This window comes from Solea senegalensis, linkage group LG15 (genome assembly GCF_019176455.1).
Source record: "Solea senegalensis isolate Sse05_10M linkage group LG15, IFAPA_SoseM_1, whole genome shotgun sequence".
In the NCBI taxonomy this organism is placed as follows: domain Eukaryota; kingdom Metazoa; phylum Chordata; class Actinopteri; order Pleuronectiformes; family Soleidae; genus Solea; species Solea senegalensis.
Window position 1 is genome coordinate 18,722,634 of NC_058035.1, and position 24,658 is coordinate 18,747,291.

Below are 24,658 nucleotides of genomic sequence, written 5' to 3' on the forward strand. Positions count from 1 at the left end.
TTGTTAACCATAATTTATAAAAAAAAAAAAAAGAGATCCTTAAAAAAACAAAAGCATTACATGTATTATATTGGGTTTCTAAAGCAGTAGAAAGTGAGATTCAATTACTGTGAATGAATGGGAGAGGAGGTGTGAGCATGTTTGGGCAGCAGCATGTTGCTCCGGGCCAGAGGAGGAGGTTCAGTGGGAGGGGAAGGAGGCGGAATCTTGGGGTGGAGGGCGTATATAAAGGATAGCGGATTTCATATGAGGTTCAAACCCTGGTGTGCTGTCAACTGCTGTGGAACTACCTCCTCCTTTACCATTGTTTCAAATAAGAAAGAAAAGAAGGATATAGAAAATGGAGCCAACTGAAGTTCCTTACTACTATGATTACGACGAGACAGAAAACTCCACCATGTGTGACTACTCTGAGTGGACTCCGTCGTACTCCGTCATCCCCGTGCTCTACATGCTCATCTTCATCCTCGGCCTCTCTGGAAACGGCGTGGTCATCTTCACGGTATGGAGAGCCCAGGGCAAGCGGCGCACTGCTGACGTCTACATTGGCAACCTGGCTTTGGCTGACCTCACCTTCGTGGTCACACTGCCCCTGTGGGCTGTCTACACCGCTCTGGGCTACCACTGGCCCTTTGGAGTGGCCCTGTGCAAGATGAGCAGCTACGTTGTCCTGCTCAACATGTACGCCAGCGTCTTCTGCCTCACCTGCATGAGCTTCGACCGCTACTTGGCCATCGTCCACTCGCTGTCCAGCACCCAGCTGCGCTCCCGTGGCCACATGCGTGGCTCCCTGATTGCTATCTGGCTCCTGTCCGGTGTCCTGGCTGCTCCAACTCTGGTCTTCCGCACCACGAAGTACGAGGCAAGTATCAACCGCACCTCCTGCGCCATGGACTTCAGCCTGCTAGTGACGAACAAAAAGCAGGAGACCCTGTTGATCGCTGGCCTCAGCATCTCCTCCACGGCCCTGGGCTTCCTCCTGCCTTTCCTGGCTATGATGGTGTGCTACGGCTTCATCGGCTGCACCGTCACCCGCCACTTCAACACGCTCCGCAAAGAGGACCAGCGCAAGAAGAGGCTACTGAAGATCATCACCACCCTGGTCGTGGTGTTCGCCGCCAGCTGGATGCCCTTCCACGTCGTGAAGAGCGCGGATGCCCTCTCCTACCTGAACCTGTTTCCCGACACCTGTACCTTCCTGCGCTTCTTGCTGGTTGCTCACCCCTACGCCACCTGCCTGGCCTACATCAACAGCTGCCTCAACCCGTTCCTCTACGCCTTCTTTGACCTGCGCTTCCGATCCCAGTGCCTGTGTCTGCTCAACCTGAAGAAGTCCTTGCACACGAGTCCCGCCAGCTCCCTGTCATCCCAGAAGACAGAGGCCCAGTCTCTGGCCACAAAGGTGTGACGTCAGCTGAAGGCCCAGAGGCATCCTGGGAAACCGGTGAACATTGCAGAACAATGCAGGTAAATGAACCAGACGTCCACATTGCTGCAGCGTGTCTTCCTCACAGTTTGTTTGCAGCCAGTGTCCTCTGCTGCCCTCTGACCTCGTGGACGGCCGCAGGCATCCGTGTGACAGTGATGGTCAGGCTTGTGGATTTTTGGTTCTCACTACCACACTTAAACTACGCAAAACTCAACCTCTTTACACAAGGGACCAAGCATGAAGCAGACTTTATTTTTGATCAAAAAAGAAAAAGTGGAATGTATTTTAAAATGGACAATACACGCACAAGTCTGTCTTCTCCTGTGGACTTTACAATATATTAACTGGTCCAACATTTGCCCTCGCCGTTCATGTTTTCATTTCTAAGCACTTGGGGTGTGAGATCTACAAAATGACCCCCACTCTGCCCACTCAGTATCTGCCTCACAGCCTGCAAAGTGTAAAGTGTGCGTATGTGTCTGCATGTGTGTGTAACAACAGTTTGCCAGCCGCCGAGGGGTGTTGCAGCCTGATAAGGGTGTTGTAAGGGGAGACGGGGATAGTGTGAGCCAGGGTGGGAGTCCCAGACAGACTGACAGACAGATGGCAGCTGACAAATGTTTTCAGGCTGGTGGCCAGCCCAATTAAAAGGTGACTGCTTTGGCAGTCTGTGTGTGAGTGTGTGTGTGTGTGTGTGTGTATGTCTATTCATGAAGGAATGAGACTGTGTGTGTTTGTTGATTGTCACAAGAACAATGAAATGACTCCTGACGAAATACATGAATAGCATTTTGTAAATACAACGTTATTTTGAATTTGTGTCTATGGTTTTGTAATAAAAGAGGAGAAAAAAAAAGTTGCTCCAAAAAAGAAAACACACAAAACTTCTCTCTGGTGTCTCTCTGTCAATTGTTTATAAGCTTGTCACGTCTTGCTGGAATGTATTTTCTCCCATCCAGTGAATGTGCTTCTTCCTGTTGGTGCATTGCTGAGGGGAGGGAGTCAAACAGCCATTGTGTTTTTGCAGGGGCCAAAATCAAAGCATGTGTCTTACAGGAAATGCACGTTGGATTTCTATTTCCTTCTCCCAGCGTATTTGCTTCTCCTCTTTGCGTCTCCCTGCACAAACAATCAGTGAATACAAACGTTCCCTAAATTGGATCAAGCACAAGAACATTAAGCTTTGTCCCAGAGATACGAACGTTAATTATCAGGAATCCTTTTAGTTAATTCCATGCATTAAATGTGTTACAGTCAAAAGTATTGTTATCAGAAAACAACAGGTTGTTGAGCTTTAAATGAGAATTCAGGGATTAATCATTTGTGACTGTAATGAGCTTTTCACGGGACATAAGCATCAGCAACAGCAGGGAGACGGAGGGAGTGGATTTATCCCGGGTTACTGCTTTGTAGTGGGAGTGGGACAATCTGAGCCTTCGGTAATACCTGTTAATGAGAGTGGCTTAAGTCTAAATCAGCTACAATTACAGAATACTACAGAGGGCCAGCTTGGGTTAATGTGTCCTCATCATTTCATTTGTATGTTTCATCTCAGAGATGTGAAAAAAGTCCATGAAAGACACATGAAAGGGGAGAAAAAATGCAACAGCTGCAACATTCACTCTGCCTCTGTCACCACCAGGGTCTTTTTTAAATGCGTCTTTGAGCTGAGCATTTTAATGAAGGAGAACATTGAATATTAAGACGTCTAACAGTGAGTGGAATAGGCTGCATGTTTTATTGTGGGGGGGGCAACATACAGTACATTTCAAAATTCCACGCTGCAGCTATTTCTTACAAGATGACTCGTCACATTATCCTCCACCTGTCGGCATCAAAGTCCAATACTCCTGTGAAAGTTAATACGGACTGATTGTTTTTCATCGCTTCCCAAATTTTTTTACGAAAGCGAACGCGATCACGTTACCGAGATTTCACGGCGCGAGCTTTTGCCGGGAACAAAGTTTGCTGTAAGAGAAACGAGCGCCGTGACCTTTGGCCCCCCGTGAAAGGCCTGGTGCAGCATGTCTGAGAGGACTGTTTCCAAACGCTCACACAAAGGTTTTCATTCTTCTGTAATAACACAGTGTGGAAATTAAGTGTGTCCACACCTGCAGCATGGCTCGCCAAAGGGAACCGTGGGAGTATAAACAGAACTTATTGAAAATGACTTCACAAACGTAATTATCATGTACCCTGTAACTGCCACTCATTAAGTAACAGATCTCTGTACTGACGATGTGAGAGATATTGTCAGGAGGAAACAGTTGCTCTGGCAGTGTTGTGTGAAAACACACCTGATGGAATAGTACAATAACACCTCCATTTAATAAAAAATTTAAAAAAAAATACTAATGAAAACCATACTTTTATATTATTTAACATCTGATTAAATCACTTCAAATTGCATAAATCACAAAAAGTTCTACAAAAGACACATTCCTGTTGACTTTTCCACTGTTGGAAAGTACATTAACTATTGTACTAGTACTAGAATTTTTGCATACATACTTTATTGCAGGAGGAAATATAGCATTAACCATTGCACTACATACATGTATATGATGTCTATTGTGGCTGCTTTGTATTTAATCAACTTAGAAAATAAAATGAATCCCGCAAATATGTGTCAAAAAAATATATATAAATCAAAGATAAGACCATATCTTTGGTCACACCATTGGGCAATTCCAGCTTGGGATTAAATGGTTTTCGAGGCAGTAAAAGATAACCGTGGAGATCAAGGAAACAGCTGAGAGACGAAGAAAACTCTCAGAAAATGTGAGAAATGACGACAAAAACCACAAAAATGACCTGCAAGAACAGTTCACACAGAAGTGTTGGTGTTTTATACAAACAGAACATGTTGATTCTGTTTATATAATTCATTTAATAATAAAAAAATAACAAAGACTGGTTTATCTCTTTGCAACACAGGGTTCAACGTTCAACAAAATGGAATTGACCCTGTGTTGCCCAATTGTCTATGCTTACAAGATAAATAGTGGTGTAACAAAGTGTGATAAATGAATAAATGATTGTATTCCCTTAACTGGCACTAAAAACTCTCAGTGCCTGCCCAGAAACTACAGTCTAAGGCGAGAAAGCAGAGTTTCAATGGGGTGATTTCCCTAACTCATTCAGTGTCATGTCAATGGGTGGCAAGTTTCTTTGTTATTTTAAATCAGGCCTGCAGCCAGGCACACTGCTGCTCAAGTCCAGCTGTAATAAATTGGAACCCAATAAACCAGGTCAAGCAGAAAATAGACAGAGGAAGTTTGCACACATTTTTCCCCCCCGAGTTAACAATGGAGCCTGCTCTGACCACGGCACAGTAGAATGAGACGTTGACCCCTGGAGCGTCTTGAAGGACCTTTCAGCTTCCTGCTGCCTGGTCCTTCGGTGCTCCTCCCTGCACCGTCCCCTGGAGGATGACAGTCTTTACGGACAGGATAGGAGTCAGCAGGCCAACGCTGCAGGAAAAGCGAATTGAGGGTGGGCAAGGTAGAGGTTCCTGGTCAGGGATATCCTGTCATTCAGAAGCATCTCTGTGCGTGTAGGGCCCCGTTGCAAGAGGTGCAGGCTTCCCTTGAGGTCTTGAGGACACATTTTGGACACTTCATTAAGAATGCCCACATTAGATGTGGAGAGTTTCAACCAAGAACCCCTAACGTTTGAGTACTCTCTACTGCACTTTCCCTAGTATGAACCACCCAAAACTAACCCTAATCAGAAACGGCTATTTTGACCGTCTAGACTTATAACATACAACTATTTTAGCACCCCTTCACTGGTTACCAGTTTGTTTTAGAATACATTCTACTTTTAGAGCTTTGAATGGTCAGGCTCCTTCTTACATTGCTGATCTACTGCACCTTTACTATGTAATCTCAGGTCAGCAGATCAGAGGCTACTAGTGGTTCCCCAATCAAAGACTAGATCAAAACTAGAGGAGACCATTCCTTTCAGACAGTAGCACCTTTGGAACGCTTTACCACCTACATTGCACTGCGTAACCCTCAACTTCAAATGATTGTCTGTTTGCACTTTTTTGTTTGCTGTTTTTATTATTTCATTTTTATTGTGAAGTACTATGTGATTTTACATCTGTGTTATTTACTTAATGTGCCATTGTAGTTTTTGAATGGACATTTTCTATGAACATAGAAAGTTTCTTGTCCCTATAACTATTCTGATTCTGATAATGTTAATCTCTTGTAAGTCACTTTGAATAAAATGTGTCTGCCAAGTAAAAAAGAAAAAAAAAAAGACAATACAGGTTGAAATAGTGGTTGACGTATGACTCAAACACCTGAGAGATGACAAATGAGATGTCTCTCCTTCACGCCCTACAGTCTCACTCTTCTTCTCTGTCACTGCTGAGATGGCAGACATTTCAAAGGCATTGACAGGAGAAGACGGCCATCGTTAGTGGGGACACGTCGTTTCCGACAGCAAAAGAGAAAAAAAAAGGGCAGCGGATGAGTCCAAGCTTTGGGTGACTCCGGATCTTGGTTTATGTGAGACTCAGGGTTGATCATCCTCTTCACAGTGCACAAAGTGTCCCTTCATTCCCTCGTCTATCCTCTCTATTGTGCACCCCTTTTGCTTCTTTGGCTCTAAATGGGACCCCCTGTCTTCTGCAACAGGACCAGACCAGTTTAGAGGCTCAGCTGCACTGGTGTAGGCGTTGCAGGTAAAGAAGATATGCAGTAACTGCATGCACAGGCGAGCACACGTGCAAGCAAAAAAAGGGCTGTGTGCAAGAGTGTCACCTGTTTGTTGTGAGGCACAGTTTTCACTGATATGTTTAGTAGCTGTGAGGGAACAGTTGATAAGACACTGGTGAACTGTAACCACAATCAACAGCCAATGTTTTTTTACTATTCTATAAAACTTAAAAACCATAGGAAGCGAGGATATTTGGGTAAAGTAAGGACATTTTGTCAGGGTTAGGTTAAGAGTTAGACATTTAGATGGGATGGTTGAGGTAAGGGTAAGGGGATGCATTCAGGGATGCATTATGTCTGAGTGTCCTCACTAAGATAATGTACTCCAACAATGCAATGTTCTAAGAAGAAGAGGTGTGCAAACCCGTGTGTGCAAGTGCATGTGCGTTCTTGTATTTATCGCTTTGTGAGCACCGAACATTGTATAGACCATACAGGAAGTAAGGAAAATTTGTCTGGTCCTTATGTCTTTAAATTGCATTTTGGGGGTTAAGGCCGGGTTTTAGGGTTGGGGTTAGAATTGGGTTTCAAACATTTTTTATTATAATGGGTCCTTTTTATTTTTATTTAATTTGGCAAACAATGAAAAGGCAGTGTAGATCAAATCAAATTATAGGCTAATTATATTCTTAATTTCTTTAAGATCATATGATTGTGTTTAATTAGGTTTTTTCCACCCAATTTTTTTTAATTATCAAGGTAAAAAAATATATTTTTTAAATATGTCACACTACAAAATCTAGTATTTAATGGACATAAAATATTTGCAGTGGTTAAAATCGTGCCACAGTGAGATGTCGCCTACTGAGGAGTCATTTCTCAAATCATGTGCACAGAAGTGAAAACATGAACACACAAAATGACACTCATTTCCTCTTCTATGATTGAATGTGAAACATTCAAATTCAAGATATCCACAACGACAATGTAGATCTCCTCAAATGAGGATAATTCTACATTCATAATTGTCATATTTGCTATGCCATATCTGCACTAGTCCAGTCAAAGTTCGTGCAAACTCAAACTGCAAGTCTTACAGTGTTTTATTGAAAAAGAAACTGGCCAATACTGACCCCTAGTGGCAGCACCAATACACTACAGATGCCGAGCTTTGGAAGGGCGACCCGGAAGAAGTTTACAAGCTAACATAATAGCTTGGAAACAACGCGTAGCCTACATATGTGTCCATGGTGTCTAAAAAGCAGGAGCGTGTGTGGAGGTACGTGGAGGAGGGCAGTTTACCCAAGCTCAAGTCCTACCTGAGCAAACACCGGGACCTGAATGTGAGTTTCAGCCTGGGCTCGAAGCAGAGGAGCCCGCTGCATCTCGCCTGCCGCCGAGGAGACGACGCCGCGCTGCGGCTGCTGTTGAAGCACGGAGCCGACGTCCTCCAGAAGGACCGTAAAGGAGACACGGCGCTGCACACAGCGGCCAACAGGGCTCTCAAACGCGGGTGGACAGGTGACGGGGACCCGAAGACAAACTGATGCTGAATTAATAAGATTTCCCTGTTTGTTTTATTTTAACATTATTGTTGATTGTATTTCAGCGTATGAAGACCTGGTCGTCCCCCTCAAGACGAGCTGTCCAGAGGCCATGGCTGTCCCCAACAGTGCAGGTGTCACACCTGAAGATCTGCTGGATTTCATGAAACGTACTAAGGTAAACAGCTTTGGGACCTGTGCATAAAATGAAGGGCTGTTAGTAACATCACATCCATAAAGAAAATGTCCATCACCACTTACAGCTTCCATTTATGTATTTACACTAGAACAAATCAACACATCATGACCATAATGTTGCACCTCTCTGTGACAGTTTTGTCAAAACAACTGGATATCAGTGGGACAGCCTTCACATCCCCTTTTCTCGGACACTAAAGGACTAACCAAAAACATCCCATAAATTGAACTGAGTGGCAAACAGCCACAACAAAACACTGGCTCAAGGAAAAACTATCCCTCTGCCAACTGCTTTGTTTATATTGTTTTAACAGTTAAACTTGATAAATGATCCCATGACCTCTTTTGTGTGTCTTTTGTTAATTTTCTCACTCATTGTGCTTTATGTTTTTGGCCCTTGTTATTCAAAATTGTAATAAAAAGTAAGACATTGTATTGACAGTGGTTAAGTTGGTTTTACGTTTTCCAATGACATTTAACATTTAATCCAAAACTTAATTTACAAAAATATAAAATGGGAACAATGCACAAATTCTAAAATGAAAGCAACAACTCCAGGTTTTCACTGAAATGTAATTGAAAAATCCAATTTTTAGATCATACTGTATTTCATTTTCCTTTTAGCCTTCACAAATGGCAGAAAACCAGAATCGTCCACGTGAAAAAGATCCAGAGAAGGAGTGGCTTGAGAAGCTGTTTGGTGAATGTGAAGATGAATTCAACGAAACCTTTGGAGTATATGATGGTAAAGACTAATCTCCTTCTTAGGCTCTGTTTTTATTTTTTATTTTCTCCACTTGTTGATAACACTGCTGCTGTATTTGCTTCGCAGCTGATGATTTCCTTCCTGTTGATGACGATGAGGAGGATTTTGGAGACTGGTCCGATCGCATCAGGAGAGAATATTTTGATAAAAAGAATGCTGAAGCTCAGAGACTGGCGGCAATGGCATCCAAAGGAAGGAAAAAAGGGAAGAGTAAGCAAGAGAGGGAAAAGGAACAACAAAACCACAAGGATTTGCATGAAAAGCTACAGAAGGAACATGAGGAGTATTTGGCTCGAGCAGCACGTAAAGAGGAAGAGACCCGACTGGGTAAGAAGCGCAGATACGACGAGAGGTGTGCAGCTACTTTCCACGGTGAAAGTTCAGCTGGCAGCTCAAAGCTGAGCTACAGTGACATCCCGTGGCCAGCTCCCAAAGGTACAGTGCAGGAGATGGTGGACGTGATGCTGCACGGCGTGGACCGCAAGGACATGCCTGCGTTTCGAAAAATGCTCCTTAAGCAGCAAAGGCTGTGGCATCCGGATAAGTTCGCTCAGAGGTGTGAGGCCCGGTTAGAGGAGAAGGATAAGCGGAGGATCCTGGATACAGTCACAGCTCTGTCACAGGAGCTCAACAGACTGGTGCAGAGTCTGAGGACTTGAAACTCTCAGCATAATTTTAACTTGAACTTAAAACCCTATTTAAGTTTTTGTCTGGAAATGTGTCAATTTTAAGAACTCTATACAAACTATACATAAATGATTTACACCAACAGTAATGTGTCTGCTACATTTGTATGATGGAAGCATCAGCTGCTTCACCAGTGTTAATAATCATTTTATTTTGCATTTTTACCCCTGATAGTTTTCCACAGATGTGTCTGGGTTTCTGATGTAGCATTTACTCATTTAATTTGCAGTTAAATATGGAATCCAAATTTCTCCCAGTGTTCGTGAATGTGGGGTAAAAATAATGAATATATAGTATGGTGAAAAAAAAACAGCAGTTTCTCTGCAGTGTTGAAATAGTGTTTTACATAGATGGTCATGTGGGATTACTACTGGGTTATTTATTCATATGACCAACAGTTTTATTAAAACGTGAGTGTCATAATTTCTTCAAAGGGCAGTCTGTTGTCAGAATGCAAAAAAAAATAATATATCAAATGACTACAAAAACCCTCCACAAATAAAGGATTTCTCACACAAAGAAAAGCAGATGGTCGGGCTGTTTTAAGTGATGGAACGGAATACGCTGGTTGCCAGGCTTGTGAGGTAATCCCCTTTTAGAGTGTCAGGGACCGTATCAGTCATGTTTACAACATAAATGCATACGGTGTCTAATTCTCACTCATTTTCTACCGCTTTATTCTATACGTGATGGTCGTCGGGATTATTTAATGAGTGTAAAGTGAATGAGGATTCTGTTCTTTAGATATCTAAGATATTAAATGAGTATTATTACGAGTAATTATTATATTTTAATATAACTATTTACCGAGCGTGTTTTGGGTCATTTTGTAGTATCGTTAAGCAACAAGAACACGGTTGCTTCAACAAAAAACACTTTATTCTGATTTGAAGAGGGGACACAAACTGGACATTCATCCAGAATAGCTATCATATAATTTAGTGATTATATTATTTTGTGGTGCCATGGTTTTGAACGACTAAGAACATTTCCTTATTGTCATTATTATTGTTGTGAAGGTAAGATGAAAAAAATTACAAATGTAGTCAAAAGTAAATGTAATGAATAGCATTTTAACATCTGTGAATATACAATATAGACCGTTAACATATGCAATATAGACAGTGAGTAAACTGCGTGAACGTAATATTTAATATGTACACATTATAGAGTTACAATTATAAACATCATTATTATTATTAGTAGTAGTAGTATTTCACACATTCAGTTTGTTCATATTCATTGTGTCTAAAAATGCGATTCTTCCCAGGATGCGACAAATCTGGCAACCCGGAGACGCAATCCGTGTCAATGCCGGTGGACGTAGCGCGCGCCGAGGCCGTACAGCCTGTGTGTGTGTGTGTGTGCGACTGTGTCTCGTCTTAAAACGTGTCTTTTGTCTCCATGTCAGGCTGATGGTGATTGTCTCTCAGTCTGCGTGTTGTTGCCTGTTGCCCGCCGCCTCTTCATGAAGATGACGAAGAAGATGATGATGATGATGGCGGTGATGAAGATGATGATGATGATGGCAGGTGCTGAAGGAAGAGAACATCAGGAAGACGCCTGACGCTGCGATCTCTCGGTGCAGGAGTCGCATAAGGGAGGATTGTCTCTTTGTTTTCGCCGTATTTGTCCAGTAGACGTAAAGGGGCCGAGGAGAAACACAGCGGCGGAACATCCACACACAAAATGAGGATTTGTTCGCTCGTGAGAACCGTTTGTAATAATACAAATAACAGTAACAACAGCGGACAATAATTAAAAGCCCAAGGAGCAAGTTAATTGGTTTAAAGCGGCGCGCCGACTCGGTGATGTTCTATTTTGGTGAACGGCTCGTTGATTAGTGTCAGTGGGCCACAGCAGGCAGATTATCAGGCACTGTGCGTGTGTGTGTGTGTGTGTGTGTGGGTCAGAGAAATAAAGATGGTGTTCAGGAGCGAGGAGATGTGCTTGGCGCAATTGTTCCTGCAGTCTGGCTCTGAATACGACTGCATCAGTGAGCTGGGAGAGCTGGGGCTGGTCGAGTTTCGAGATGTGAGTACACACACACACACACACACTCATACACACACACAACCCTAAAACCATGTCTAGACCCTCCTAATGACAATTGAAGTTGTAAGGACCTGCTAAAAATGTCCAATAACCAAAATATACAAAGACACAAACACAAAGAGATACACACACTTACATCAAAGTTGTAAGGACCTGTTAAAAAAACATAACCAAAATATACAAAGACACAATTTAAAGACACACACACACAACCTTAACCCTAAAAGCAAGTCTCTTGTAAGGATCTGCTAAAAATGACCAAAAAACACAATATGCAAAGACACACAACCCTAACCCTAAAACAAAGTATAAACCTAAAACTTAAACTTAAACCTAAACCTAAACATAAAACGTTTTTATTCTTAGTGAGGACCCGCATAGACATACTGCGTTCCGTAGCCCCTTACCCTAACCACAACTAAGTTCCTAACCCTAACTCTAAAACCAGGTCCTAACCCTGAAAAATCCCTTAAAACTTGTGAGACAAAATGTCCCCACTAAAATATTTTTTTTGTTGGACCTCACAAAGATATAAATACACACACACACACACAGTTCTAAATGTGTCACCTGATTATGTGGAGGCTCTTAATTCTAACAAGGTAAGAAGAAACTGTCTCAACCCTGACTTTCTTTACTCTTCTCCTTTTTTACCATCTTTTCTTTCTTTCTACAATCGAGTCAATAAATGAGTAAATGAGTAAACTGAAAAAGCAAACCTCCACCAAAAATCAACCAGCATAAGAATAACTCTATCGTTTAATCTGTAAAACATTTAAATTCAGTAGATTTATTATTTCTCTGCCTTTTTGGCAGTATAGCTCACTCCTGTTCTCCATCTGTCCTGAGCAGGGAAGTATTTATATTGCTGAATTGTAACCAGTGTAACACCATATAACAGTAATGAATGGACATGCTTTGACTGATGCAGTATCTTGCCACCTCCTGACCTGTGATTCTCTTCTGGTTGCAGCTAAACCCAAGTGTCAGCTCATTTCAGCGGCGCTTCGTCAGCGAAATCAAGAGGTGTGAGGAGATGGAGAGAATTCTGGGTAAGAGAGAGCGGAGCACCTGGGTTTGTGTGTGTGTGTGTGTGTGTGTGTGTGTGTGTGTGTGTGTGGGGATGCAGCCTTAGCACAAACAACAGTCCCTCTGAGATTAGGATTCCACAGCTGGCTTTTGGACATTTCAGTGGTTCAGTAAATACCTTGAAACAAACTATCAGCGTTTCTCCGTTGACAGGTTTCCTACTGAGGGAAATCCAGAAAGCTCACATAGCTGTTCCAGAGGAGGATGAGAGTCCTCTTGCTCCTCCCCCCAGACAAGTCCTGGAGATAATGGTAGGTTTTCTGTTTTGTTTTGTTATGTTTTAAACTGGAATTTATAATCAAAGTTCCCGCTTTTCATACTGTAGTTATGTAAATATTTTTACACAAGAATATCTCCACATTTTGAAAAATATAAGTATACAAGAGCCTTAAGTTCCACACATTTTCTTTATAAAACCGCTGAATGTTCATTGTTAAATTTCGAGGGACTCAACAAAATAGTCTCAAGACAAAAGAGTCTAATAATAGGGTCGTTACCGCACGGCGTAGACAGAAACCAGAGTATAAATAGCAGAAGCTAATGAGGAGATGAGTTGCAGGTGAGTGCCTCAGAAGCTCCGCCCTGCCAACCAGCCCAGCCTCCTGAAACAAAAAGTACGACACAGTACATAGGAAACCAAGAACTTTAACAAAAATAAAGGACAGGAACTGACCCCATGACAGGGTACCTCACGATATAATATAGGATACGCGATACATGGTCCACGATATCAATAATATCGATATATTGCAAGACTATTATCGGATATTTTGACCCAGCTCTACAACAAACTTTAAAAAAGCATGGATAGTGCAGGAGATCATCACCTCACATAATAGAGGGAGACCTAAATATAGATGAGTTGTCTACATTCCACAGTATCAATATCCTGGTTCCATTTCTCCATTAGGTTTCTAGAACGTGGCATAAGCGTTTATCCAAGTTTGTAAAACGAAGATATGGTTTATGGGATGGGGTTATTAAGCAAAACTATGTAATCTTACCTGTAACACGTTGTTTATTTGATAAATTAAGTTGAATTGATTATCAGTCAAACTCACAGTGGCTCACATGGATATTTCAGCAGGAAAAGCACCGCCTGATAGCTTTGAGTTCAGCCATCGTTAACTTGAGCGTTTATTGCTTCTTCGATTGTGACTTGTCAAAGTGTCTGCCATGAAAATGTCAAAATGCCATGAAAAGGTTCCACAGCAAACATTAGCAAGTCTTTTAGATGGCATTAATGACTAACTCCTATCGAGAAATAGGAGGAAAACATTTTCCCATAATTGTCATTTGTAACCACAGTGGCCACTGTGAACCACAGGTCTCTCTTTGTACTTTTAAAGTATTTCAACCAAGGCCATATTCTCCTGTCAGTCACACGTCTTGCCGTCGATTCTTGGCTTGTGTGAGAAATGAACAGATTGTCCATCTGCCGAATGATTGCGCTGGTGTTTGATGTCGTGTTCAGGAGCAGCTCCAGAGGCTGGAGATGGAGCTCAGCGAGGTGGCGAAGAACAAAGAGAAGCTGCAGCGGAACCTGCTGGAGCTCACCGAGTACACCCACATGCTGAGGATCACGCGCACCTTCATACACAGCCGCTCCAGAGTGAGTGTGTGTTTCTACACAGCTGCTCATTTACCACAAAACATAAGGTTGCAGTCTTGTTTTTGTGGCTGTCAGCGGTAGAAGAGGTAGAAGAAGTGCTGATCATTCCTGTGTGGGAACATTTATGCAGAACCATGTTACTGTAAGCTGCCATGAATGAATCCTGTTCCCTTTTCATACTTAGCACGAGGCTCTCGGTCCCCAGTACGAAGAATTCCCCACTATGGAGACAGACTCGGTGACAGGATGCACTGGGATGCAAAGACTTGGAGCCAAGCTGGGGTGAGCTGCAGGATGATATACTGTGTCATTATCATACAGAGAGACAAAGAGGCGACATCTAAACCTGATCTGATCTCTTCTGGCTGTAGGTTTGTGTCGGGTCTTATCCAGCGAGTGAAGGTCGAGGCCTTTGAGCGCATGCTGTGGAGAGTGTGTAAAGGTTACACCATCCTCAGCTACGCAGAGGTGGACGAGAACCTGACTGATATTGACACGGTGAGTTTGCAACAACATAGATTAGAAGGAAAGCTAAATCAAACAGGACATACCTTCTTTTTTCTTCTGTAGTGAGTCCCATGACTATTGTTAAGTTAATGGATCATGTCTCTTCTGGTCTGTGTTGTTTCAGGGTGAGATCAGCAAAAGTGTCGTGTTTCTCATCTCTTTTTGGGGAGACCAGATTGGACAAAAAGTTCAAAAGATCTGTGACTGGTAAGAAGAAAGCATCGTCGTACCACTTTACCACTTAACCTAGCTAAAATAAAGATCCTTCATTTATACGCATGGGGAAATTCAAGAGTTACAGTAGTCCTATAGATAATATTAAAACTCAAGTAACAAAGTGATATAACAATTTAGAATGGGCCTGTATTATATACAATATATAATAATAATTACGTAATTAAAGACAATGACATAAAGTAGAGTACATACACACAAATATGGCATATACACATAGTACAAATACAGCATAGATAGTAGTAATATATATAAATGAATAAATAAAGTACAGTTGACAAAAATAACATGGTAGTGACAGTTATCAATGCATGTTACATAGTGAAAATAGTATCATTATAGTATTGTCATGTATGCTATAAGATGTATTCTGATGTATTGAAATCCCTCAGTTATCACTGCCACCTTTACCCACACCCTGAGAATGACGAGGAAAGGGCAGACATGGTGGACAGACTGAAGACACGCATCCAGGACCTCAATAATGTAGGCTTTTCATCCAAAATGGGAGTCAGTAACACGTTCAGATAAGGTACTGTTATGTTAAAAAAAAAAACCCTGGCGTTTCCTTCCAGGTGCTGCACCGCACTGAGGATTACTTGAGGCAGGTTCTGCAGAAAGCCTCAGAGTCGGCCTACGCCTGGGTCGTGCAGGTGAAAAAGATGAAGGCCATTTATCACATCCTCAATCTGTGCAGCTTCGACGTCACCAACAAGTGTCTGATTGCCGAAGTGTGGTGTCCCGTCAGTGACCTGGCAAACCTGCGGGGGGCGCTAGAAGAGGGCTCGGTAAGTGAGGGATGTATAATAACCAGAGGCCGGAACGGTCCATGGTTCTCCCTGAAGCCAAAAAATATATTGAATAGCCACTCGGGTGCAAATATGGAAAATACGGTGGCCTGGAAGTGCAAAGCATCATTATAAAAACATGGAACACTTCTACAAATCGTTTTACAAATTAACAAAAGTAAATTAAATAAATATAAATTTGTCTTGAGTATATGAAAGTGTTTCATGTTTTGTAATAATGCTTTCCACTTCCAGGCCACCGTAGAAAAAAAGCCTCGATCTCACTGGATTTACATTGTCCGTAAAACATTTTCCCAAGGATTTAATGATTTCAATCCCTAGTTTCAGGTCTTCTTCAATGAATGAATGTCGCCTTTGTAAATTATATTCCTATTTAGAGGAAATAGTTTATAAAAACACATCACATCAGTGTGATTGACAGCTGGTATCACCGAATAGGTGCCTTGCAATGGCAAGACTGTGCCCACTTGTTGAAATCAAACCAAAGTTGTATGAACTCCTGTAACGCATGTACTTTTTACTCAGTCTTTGTGTTTATTCAATCATCAGAGAAAAGGCGATGCCACTGTACCGTCCTTCGTGAACCGCATCCCGAGCACTGACACGCCACCTACTCTGCTAAGAACCAACAAGTTCACGTCTGGCTTTCAGAGCATCGTGGAGGCGTATGGGGTGGGGGATTACCGTGAGGTAAGCCCAGGTAAGAACTCACACCACGTCCTGTAAAAAACAAACAATTTAAAAAAACACCAACAACTGTGTTTCACTAAACATAATTTGTTTCTCTCCCTGGCAGCTCCTTACACCATCATCACGTTCCCCTTTCTGTTCGCTGTGATGTTCGGTGACTTCGGGCACGGCCTCATAATGAGTCTCTTTGCCTTGTGGATGGTGCTGATGGAGAAAAAGCAGCAGCAGAAGAAGAAGTGCTCCAGTAACGAGGTAGGGAACATGTTCTTCTTTCATCCATAATGCCGTCATACTTTTGTGTATTTGTTTTTTTTTTGCTGATGCCTGCGTTTGCTGCTGCCAGATATGGGCGACGTTTTTCAACGGGCGCTACATCATCCTGATGATGGGCCTCTTCTCCGTGTACACCGGGCTCATTTACAACGACTGTTTCTCCAAGAGTATCAACATATTTGGCTCTCACTGGAGTGTGAAGGCTATGTTCGCCAATCAGCAGTGGACGTGAGTTTTTAATACACACAAAGTCAGTTCATGTGGTGTTTCACCGTCATGATTCTCTGTATTTGTGCACTTTTCTTTCTTCTTAACACGGCAGAAACAAAACGCTCCAAACTAACGCTTTGCTCACGTTAGACCCGAACATCAGCGGCGTGTTCAGAGGGCCGTACCCATTTGGCGTTGATCCCGTGAGTAAATGTAATAACAGTTAGAATATCACATCACTCATTGTCATTTCTTTTATCACTGAAATTGTTTTGTTTTTTTCCCATCAGATATGGAACCTGGCGGTGAACCGACTGTCCTTCCTCAACTCCTACAAGATGAAGATGTCGGTTATAATTGGGGTCATCCACATGACCTTTGGAGTGGTGCTGAGCGTCTTCAATCACTTGTGAGTCCACGTCAGCAACCGCACACCATCCTCCTCCATCGCCCACAATGACTCACTGGAGAGACGGGAGGATGGGTTTTATATTTAAAAGAACAAAGGAAAAACCAGTCATCTTCCCACTTTCTTTAAACCCTCCTCGGTTCTCCTTTGTTCTCTCTCTCTCTCACACTCTCTCCCTCTCTCTCTCTCTCTTTCAGGCACTTCCGACAGAAATTAAATGTACACCTGCTATTTGTTCCCGAGCTCCTCTTCCTGCTTTGTCTCTTTGGCTACCTGGTTTTCATGATTTTCTACAAGTGGTTGGCATTCGGTGCACGAGACTCCAGCCGGGCCCCCAGCATACTCATCCACTTCATCAGCATGTTCGGCATGCAGGGGAAGGACATCACGCCTCTGTACCCGGGACAGGCACGTGTGCCAACTGTATCATCTTAACTTTTGAATGTCCGTCGCGCTCAAACTGTTATCAAATGAGTTCATGTGATGCTGACTGAGCCTGTCGGGTCCACACGACCGTGTGCCTGTTGGTGACACCGCCGCTCTGCACACAGCAACTTATTTGTTTTATGGCAAGGTGGAGCCCAGGTAGGGTCATGGTGGGAAATATTTAGACCGAACTTTGCATTCCCTTTCTCCCCCGTGCCCAAGGTCAGCACTCATCCTCCAGCCACAGCTGCACGGCTCCACTAAATGGAGCTACAAATAAATGAAATGGCTGCAATAAACGGAGCACAGTTCCCCTGCAATACGAAGCCTGGGCTCCATATATTGTAGCCAGTTTATTTCTTGCAGGAGTATGAGTGAGTGAAGGAGAAAAGGTCGACTCAGGCATGGGGAGAGGGGAGCAGGTGCCATGCACGGCTGGGCAGGGTGCGAAGGGAGAACCGCAAAGGAAATAAAAGTGATAAAAATATTTCCCACCATGACACCTAGACAATGGCCGAAAATACAAAGAAGCACCCACAAGACATTAGTTTCAGAGGTGAATTCTACAACCTGGGCGTTCAGCAGTTTGACGGAACAAACTCTTCTTCCAGATAGTATTGTGTGACACAGTGTACAAAGAACGTCACATGAATTCTGTTCACAAACACCAAACCGAGGCAAAATAATCACATCTACCACAACTAAAAAAAATTTACCAAAAGTTACACACTGCAGCTTTAACTATGAGCGCAAACCTTCTTTCCCAGTGTCAATATACTCCTTAATCTAGCAAGGTTCAAAAATTTCAAATGTTTCAAATCCCTAAACTTACATTTTGAATTATGCTGCGTTGTTGTTGAAGGAATACTTAAAAATTGGGCTTCCAAACCTCAGTTTCCCCTGAATCGAGAATTATCTTCATTCTTTTTTTGTTACGTGTCGACCAGTGACACTTGGTCCAAGCCTTGGTCCAAGGCTTGAAACTGCAACGCTAAATCCGGTCTTTTTAGACTCACTTGTAGAGGGACAGGACCTCATTCCCAGAATGTAAACAGTGTCCGCCATCTTCGTAACAAAGAAAAAAATAAAGATATTCAACTCAGTGGAAACTGAGGTTGGGAAGCACAATATTTCAAGTAATACAAAGCTAAATGCTAATCAGTGAAGTATTCCTTTATTTAATGGCTGTGTTTGTTTCCATGATTCCACAGACTGGCATTCAGATCTTCTTAGTCGTAATAGCCATGCTCTCAGTTCCGGTGATGCTGCTGGGAAAACCTCTGTACTTGTACTGGTTGTATCGCGGAGGCAAAGGTCTGCGCGGATGTGCGGTAAGTCCAGATGACCATATACTGTATCTGTATCATAAAACTGTCTCCTAACTAAGCAGTTTTGTTTTGGAGGGGGAAACATGTCACGAAACATTATTGTCACATCGCAGGGTTACGAGAGGGTCAGGCACGCGAGCGAGGACGATAACTCTGCAGCACCGTCGTACGATGATGACGAAGAGGATGGCCTTGATGAGATGACCAGCAGAGAAGCTCTTTCCAAAGAGGTCAGAGACCAAACCTCATCCTAGTCTTTATAAAAAATAAATGACGCAGCAACCTTCACTGAGTTCACATCACACACACATCACACACTCAGTGTCAGGAAAAGTAGGTTGTGGCCGTTCACATATCTAATCTGATCCAATCCACTTGTATTTATAAAGCACATTTTTAAGCCACGGGGTGGACAACAATAAGAGGGCCAGACGACACACATAAAAGCCGATAAAAGAAGCATTTAAAAGTGAAATTATTAAGAAAATCAGCTAAAACACACATAAGAAACGACACATGACCATAGACGGTATATAAAAATGGTCGTCTTCACCTTGCAAGGAGGCTCCTACTGAACGATGCCAGCTGTCTCCTTGTTGTCTATTTAATTAAAAATGGGAACATAACTCACAAAAGTGACTTTTAGTTCTTTTAAAGAAGATCTGAAACTTGCACTTGAGAACATTACCACCTCAGGGAAAATGTTTACGGGTGTTATAAATCAAGCAAGAAGCAGGCTCTGTTTCCCATCACCCCCTGGTAGCTCACTGCTACTTCCTAGACTTTACTTTTCAAATTGATGACTATGTCCATTTTTCTTTTTTTCTCTTTTTTTTTATAAATATGATGATATTGAGGGTCACACGGTGGTGTAGTGGTTAGTACTCTCCCCGTGTGTGCGTGGGTTTTCTCCGGGTTCTCCGGCTTCCTCCCACAGTCCAAAAACATGCAGCGTGGGTATTAGGTAAATTGGACACTCTAAATTGACCGTAGGTGTGAGTGTGAGAGTGAATGGTTGTTTGTCTCTATGTGTGTGGCCCTGTGATGGACTGGCGAACTGTCCAGGGTGTACCCCGATGTAGCTGAGATTGGAACTGCACCCCCCCGCGACCGTCTGTTGGAGGATAAAGCAGTAGACGATGACTGATGATGATGATGATGATAACATTGTCAGAGGTGGGACTCTTGCCCACTCATTTTCTGTGAATTATCCAGAGATTTTCCTTTTGTATTCACACACACAGTAGGCTCCTGTTGGACGTTGTCCACAAACATGAATAGGGAGCTGACGTTCCAGAAAATATCTCAACATATATCAACTTTTGCAGTTATTTGCTGTCTCATACACAACAAGAAAAACGCCTGAAAATGAAAGGTGAGTGTTTTTGTTTAGATGTGCTGTGGTTATCGGGCTGAGGTTGGTGGTCACTGAAGAGAAAAACAACCATCAAAAATGTGTTTTTGAAATGTATTATTCATACTATCATTATTTTATTTATTTTTTTACAGTTTGACTTTGCAGATGTGTTGCTGTACCAGTCCATTCACACCATAGAGTACTGCCTGGGCTGCATTTCCAACACTGCGTCCTACCTGCGTCTTTGGGCCCTCAGCTTGGCTCATGCCCGTAAGTGCATTTCTTTACCTTTAATGTACGTGTGTGTGTGTGTGTGTGTGTCTAATGGACTTGGATCGATCGGTTTCAGAGCTGTCTGAGGTGTTGTGGGCCATGGTGATGCGTCTTGGTCTGAGGATCACGACACGATTCGGGGTCATGTTTTTGGTCCCTGTGTTCGGCCTGTTTGCCATGCTCACCGTGTCCATCTTACTCGTCATGGAAGGCTTGTCGGCCTTCCTCCATGCTCTCCGCCTCCACTGGTGAGTCACATGTTTCCAGTCATCTTTCAGCTCAGCCATGCAATGAAAACACTGTCAAATCATAATTGTCCTACGTTTCCTTTATTTGCATATTTATTTAAAGGTCCTCTGTGTAAGTATTAGTAAAAACAAGGCTAAATGTAATTTTATTCTAACCATTTAAAAAGCTTTTTTGACAGAACTTGCACTTGCACAGGTGAGGAAGTAAAATCATTTTCCCCAGAAAACTACGTAAATATAATAAAATGAATCATGTTCACTCTGTTTTTGCATGTAATTGCGCTGGCGGCCTGCTTACCCATGCTGATTTGAGTGTGTATATGTCTTTTAGAGCTGCAGCTAACACTTATTGTCATATAAAATTGATGAATCTGTGGATTATTCTCACGATTAATCTCATAAAAATCTTGAGAAAATGTTGATCATTGTTTTGATGATGTTCTCAAATGTCTTGTTTTGTCCACGAAGCAAAATCATCCTGTTGTCATGATTTCTTTGTTATTTTGAGCCAGAAAATATTCACAGAAGCTGAAAAATCAGAAAACGTGTTTTAAAAATGAAAAAAAAAAAACTCAAACTGATAAATTGATTATCAAAATATTTGACGATTCATTCAGTTATCAATTAATAATCATTTATTTCAGCCATTATATTTATTATGTGATGAGGTTAGAGTGGGCTGGGCTCGACTGTACGATAATCTTTAACAGTTATAAACTTACATATACATACAAAGTACCTTAAAGGGCTACTAGTTGAAGTCACTTTTTATTATATTAAAAGTCTTCAAGGTCAAAGTACAAAAAGGTCTTTTTCTGATATAAAATGTACTTAAGGTTTAGAATAAAAGTATTAAAAAGGTAAGGAGTAAGGATTGCACCATGGTGCCTCAATGGTAGGGTGAGTTGTCTTTCAACTGGAAGGTTGTGGGTCAAATTCCTGGCTCTGCTAGTCTATATATGTCCTTGATCGAGACACTTAACCCCATGTTGCAGTGTGTGAATGGGTATGAAAGATCATCAGGACTAGAAAAGCGCTTTATAAATACAGACCATTACCAGCTCTTCTTCTTCTGATTTTATTTGTAACGAGTCACAAAGATAGTCAGAGTAATTTTAGTGGAGTAAAAGTAAAAGTTGCTAGAAATACAAATAAAAAAGTAAAGTACAGATACAGTACTATTCAGTGCTGTAACAAAGTGTTTGTACTTTTACAATAAAAAGGTGAAATGTAACTGAAACAAGCAACACATTTTGAGTGCTTTTTACAGCAGAGCCCCAAATCTACAGCCACTTTAACAAAAAAACAATTATTATTTTAAAGCAAATACACAGTTAAATGTACTGATTGGTAGTATATTTGATTTCTGCTACTAAACCCTCACCCCCACTAAATATCACACACTGGACCTTTAAGAGGGTGGTAATTGTCACCCACTGTATCCTCCCATTCCCACTTTCAAGTTTATATTTGCTTCATCTTTGATTTCAGGGTGGAGTTTCAGAACAAGTTCTACCACGGGACTGGTGTCAAGTTTGTACCCTTTGACTTCTCCCTGCTTCCGTCCGTTTTTGAGCAAGACGGCTTGCTTTGAGTCGAACGCGGACCGTGAAGTGCTGGATATGAGTTTGATGCTGGAAGCTGAAACAATTCACACTGTGATAGCAAACCTTTTGGGGAGACAGTGGATTGAAAACTCACTCTTGTAGCAACATTTTTCACCGTGACGATTTTTAAAAAGAAAAGTATATATATATCTCCGGCTGTGCTGACTGCCTTACTACTATACCCAGCAAACCTTTAAATATACAGAGGTTCAAAACGTTTGTTCTTATGTTGAATTTTTAGGGTGAGATAGTCACACCGGTTAGGGGTTGATCTGAACGTTTTAATTTGCATCGTGCTATGTAACATGGTATTTAAAGATGATCTACTCATGACCACGCCAAGCATCCTGTTATAGTGCCATAGAGATATATTTCTGATGATGATGACGAGGGTGATGCCTTAGGGTTTTTCAAAAAAGAAGGAAACACATTTTACTGTAGGTATAAAATCTTGAAAAAAAACATTACAACCCTTTTTGAGGCACATTGTCACAAAGCACTTTGCAGAAAATGATTGTACATTTTACAGTTCTCATGAATGACTGTGACGATGCCAAATGAAAAATAATCAACTGTTTGCTCTTTGCTTCTTTACTTATTACCTACCGCGTTTGTTCCCCCCCGTAACGGATATAAATGATCGAATACCGCAGACAAAGTCTTTCTTTGGTAATGTTGCTTAATCATAATTGTTAAAGGTTATATATACGAGACTTTAAATGTTAATGAGGCAACGCGGCAACCTCCATCGCGCGGGGTAACGGCGTCATGTTGGGCTCTTCTCTGGGTGACTACTGTACTCAGTTGTGCTTCTGGTTGTGTGTGTTTTTTACGTGACATCCATTGGCAACGAACACATAATATGTATATATGTATAACCTTTAATGATCATTGTGTTTATTTAAAATGTCATCTGTACAAGAGTACTTATTATAATATTTTATCATTTTAATGTTGTTGTTTTGAGAAATGCAAGCAAATAAAGGACTCATGCCCAAATCCTGTTTTATCAGCTCTTGCATTCAGTTGTTTTAGTGTCAAGTGGTTGATTGATAGAGAGAAATAACTTGCATGTCATTGCAGTAACCTCTCTTTAAACATTATAATCTTCAAAGAAAGAATTCACTGAATTAGATGAAGGTAGATGTAAACTATAGTGTGTGTATATCTTGTGCATATAAAAGCAGATCCAGTATGTTTTGCGTTGAATATAATAAACTGTGTGTGGTATGGGTTATATATTGCACCGCTGATTATGGTCTAAAAATAAATGTAATCAATTTTTTTTCCCTCCTCCAACAGACTCCTATAATGATGCAGGAAATTGCAATGGGCTTAATACCATATGTCACACACACACACACACTCAAAGCAATGTGAGGTCCCTTAAAGTGAGGTCCCTTGTGGTTTAAAGATGTGAGGACCAGCCAAAATGTCACTTTCCCAAAATGTGCTCACTCACTTTTATATATTTTTTTTTTCTGGTCTTCACAAATCAGAAAATACAAGAACACACACACACAGGTTTGTCCAACTGTCTGTTTGGGCCAGTGCATTGACTTCCATCCATAACCAGTTTATGTCATCTAACCTTAACTTAAACAAAATTTGAATTTTAGCCCTAAACTTCCTCTGAGTTTAAATTCTGTGTCATTAGGACCAGATTTTGGTCTCCATGAGTACTACTAGTCCTGACAAGGTCAGTGTTAATAACTAACCCTAACCTTAACCTAACTACTGTGGGTCCTGTGACTGATGACATCAACAATCACTCTGTCCAGTTCTTGTAAGCAGAGGCGATCCTAGACTCAGGGGTGGCCCAGGCAAAGAAGCTAAATGGGGCCCAAGCATTTACTTGATATGCCTGTCCTGTTGGTGTGCCTCTGCTTGTAAGTCAGTATGGTGTGACCGAATTGCATCATCAATGCGCAGGCTGTGCATGCAGCCCAGATTTTGGAACCACACACAAAGAGTGTGGTGGGTGCACATGGACAGCGCATGTGCAAACTGAACTTCAACAACATTTCAACAACAGAAGAAGTAGTCGCCAAGGACAGTCATCCCATCCTTGACCTGGTGACCCACGAACCGGCTGACACCCCGACTCCCCTGCACGACGGGCCACTCGAACCAGACAAGGGAGCTGTAGCATCGTTCTCTTCTTCTTTGGTAGGAATGCATCCTGTTCCCTGCGTCCAGACTTGTACCGCCACCCGATGGTGAAGTGGGATACTACA

The 24,658-nt window shown here is 42.0% G+C and overlaps 3 protein-coding genes across 3 annotated transcripts; all 3 read left to right on the plus strand.

The window, feature by feature from the left end:
* Positions 1-269: 269 nt before the first annotated feature.
* LOC122781954 (apelin receptor B-like) lies at positions 270-2,307 on the plus strand. The gene has a single exon (XM_044046083.1). The coding sequence runs from the start codon at positions 341-343 to the stop codon at positions 1,406-1,408; it is 1,068 nt and encodes a 355-aa protein (XP_043902018.1). The 5' UTR covers positions 270-340; the 3' UTR covers positions 1,409-2,307.
* Positions 2,308-7,277: 4,970 nt separating this feature from the next.
* On the plus strand, positions 7,278-9,378 carry nfkbil1 (nuclear factor of kappa light polypeptide gene enhancer in B-cells inhibitor-like 1). Its single transcript, XM_044046082.1, has 4 exons — positions 7,278-7,620; positions 7,709-7,821; positions 8,466-8,586; positions 8,674-9,378. Exons 1-4 carry the CDS (start codon positions 7,347-7,349, stop codon positions 9,264-9,266), a joined length of 1,101 nt encoding a protein of 366 aa, XP_043902017.1. The 5' UTR covers positions 7,278-7,346; the 3' UTR covers positions 9,267-9,378.
* Positions 9,379-10,620: 1,242 nt separating this feature from the next.
* On the plus strand, positions 10,621-23,420 carry atp6v0a2a (ATPase H+ transporting V0 subunit a2a). Its single transcript, XM_044046064.1, has 20 exons — positions 10,621-11,328; positions 12,323-12,401; positions 12,592-12,689; positions 13,913-14,050; positions 14,235-14,332; positions 14,422-14,548; positions 14,682-14,764; positions 15,184-15,277; positions 15,367-15,579; positions 16,150-16,300; positions 16,397-16,542; positions 16,634-16,791; positions 16,886-16,976; positions 17,064-17,182; positions 17,380-17,590; positions 18,820-18,939; positions 19,050-19,166; positions 20,446-20,563; positions 20,643-20,814; positions 22,306-23,420. Exons 1-20 carry the CDS (start codon positions 11,218-11,220, stop codon positions 22,406-22,408), a joined length of 2,547 nt encoding a protein of 848 aa, XP_043901999.1. The 5' UTR covers positions 10,621-11,217; the 3' UTR covers positions 22,409-23,420.
* Positions 23,421-24,658: the final 1,238 nt, after the last annotated feature.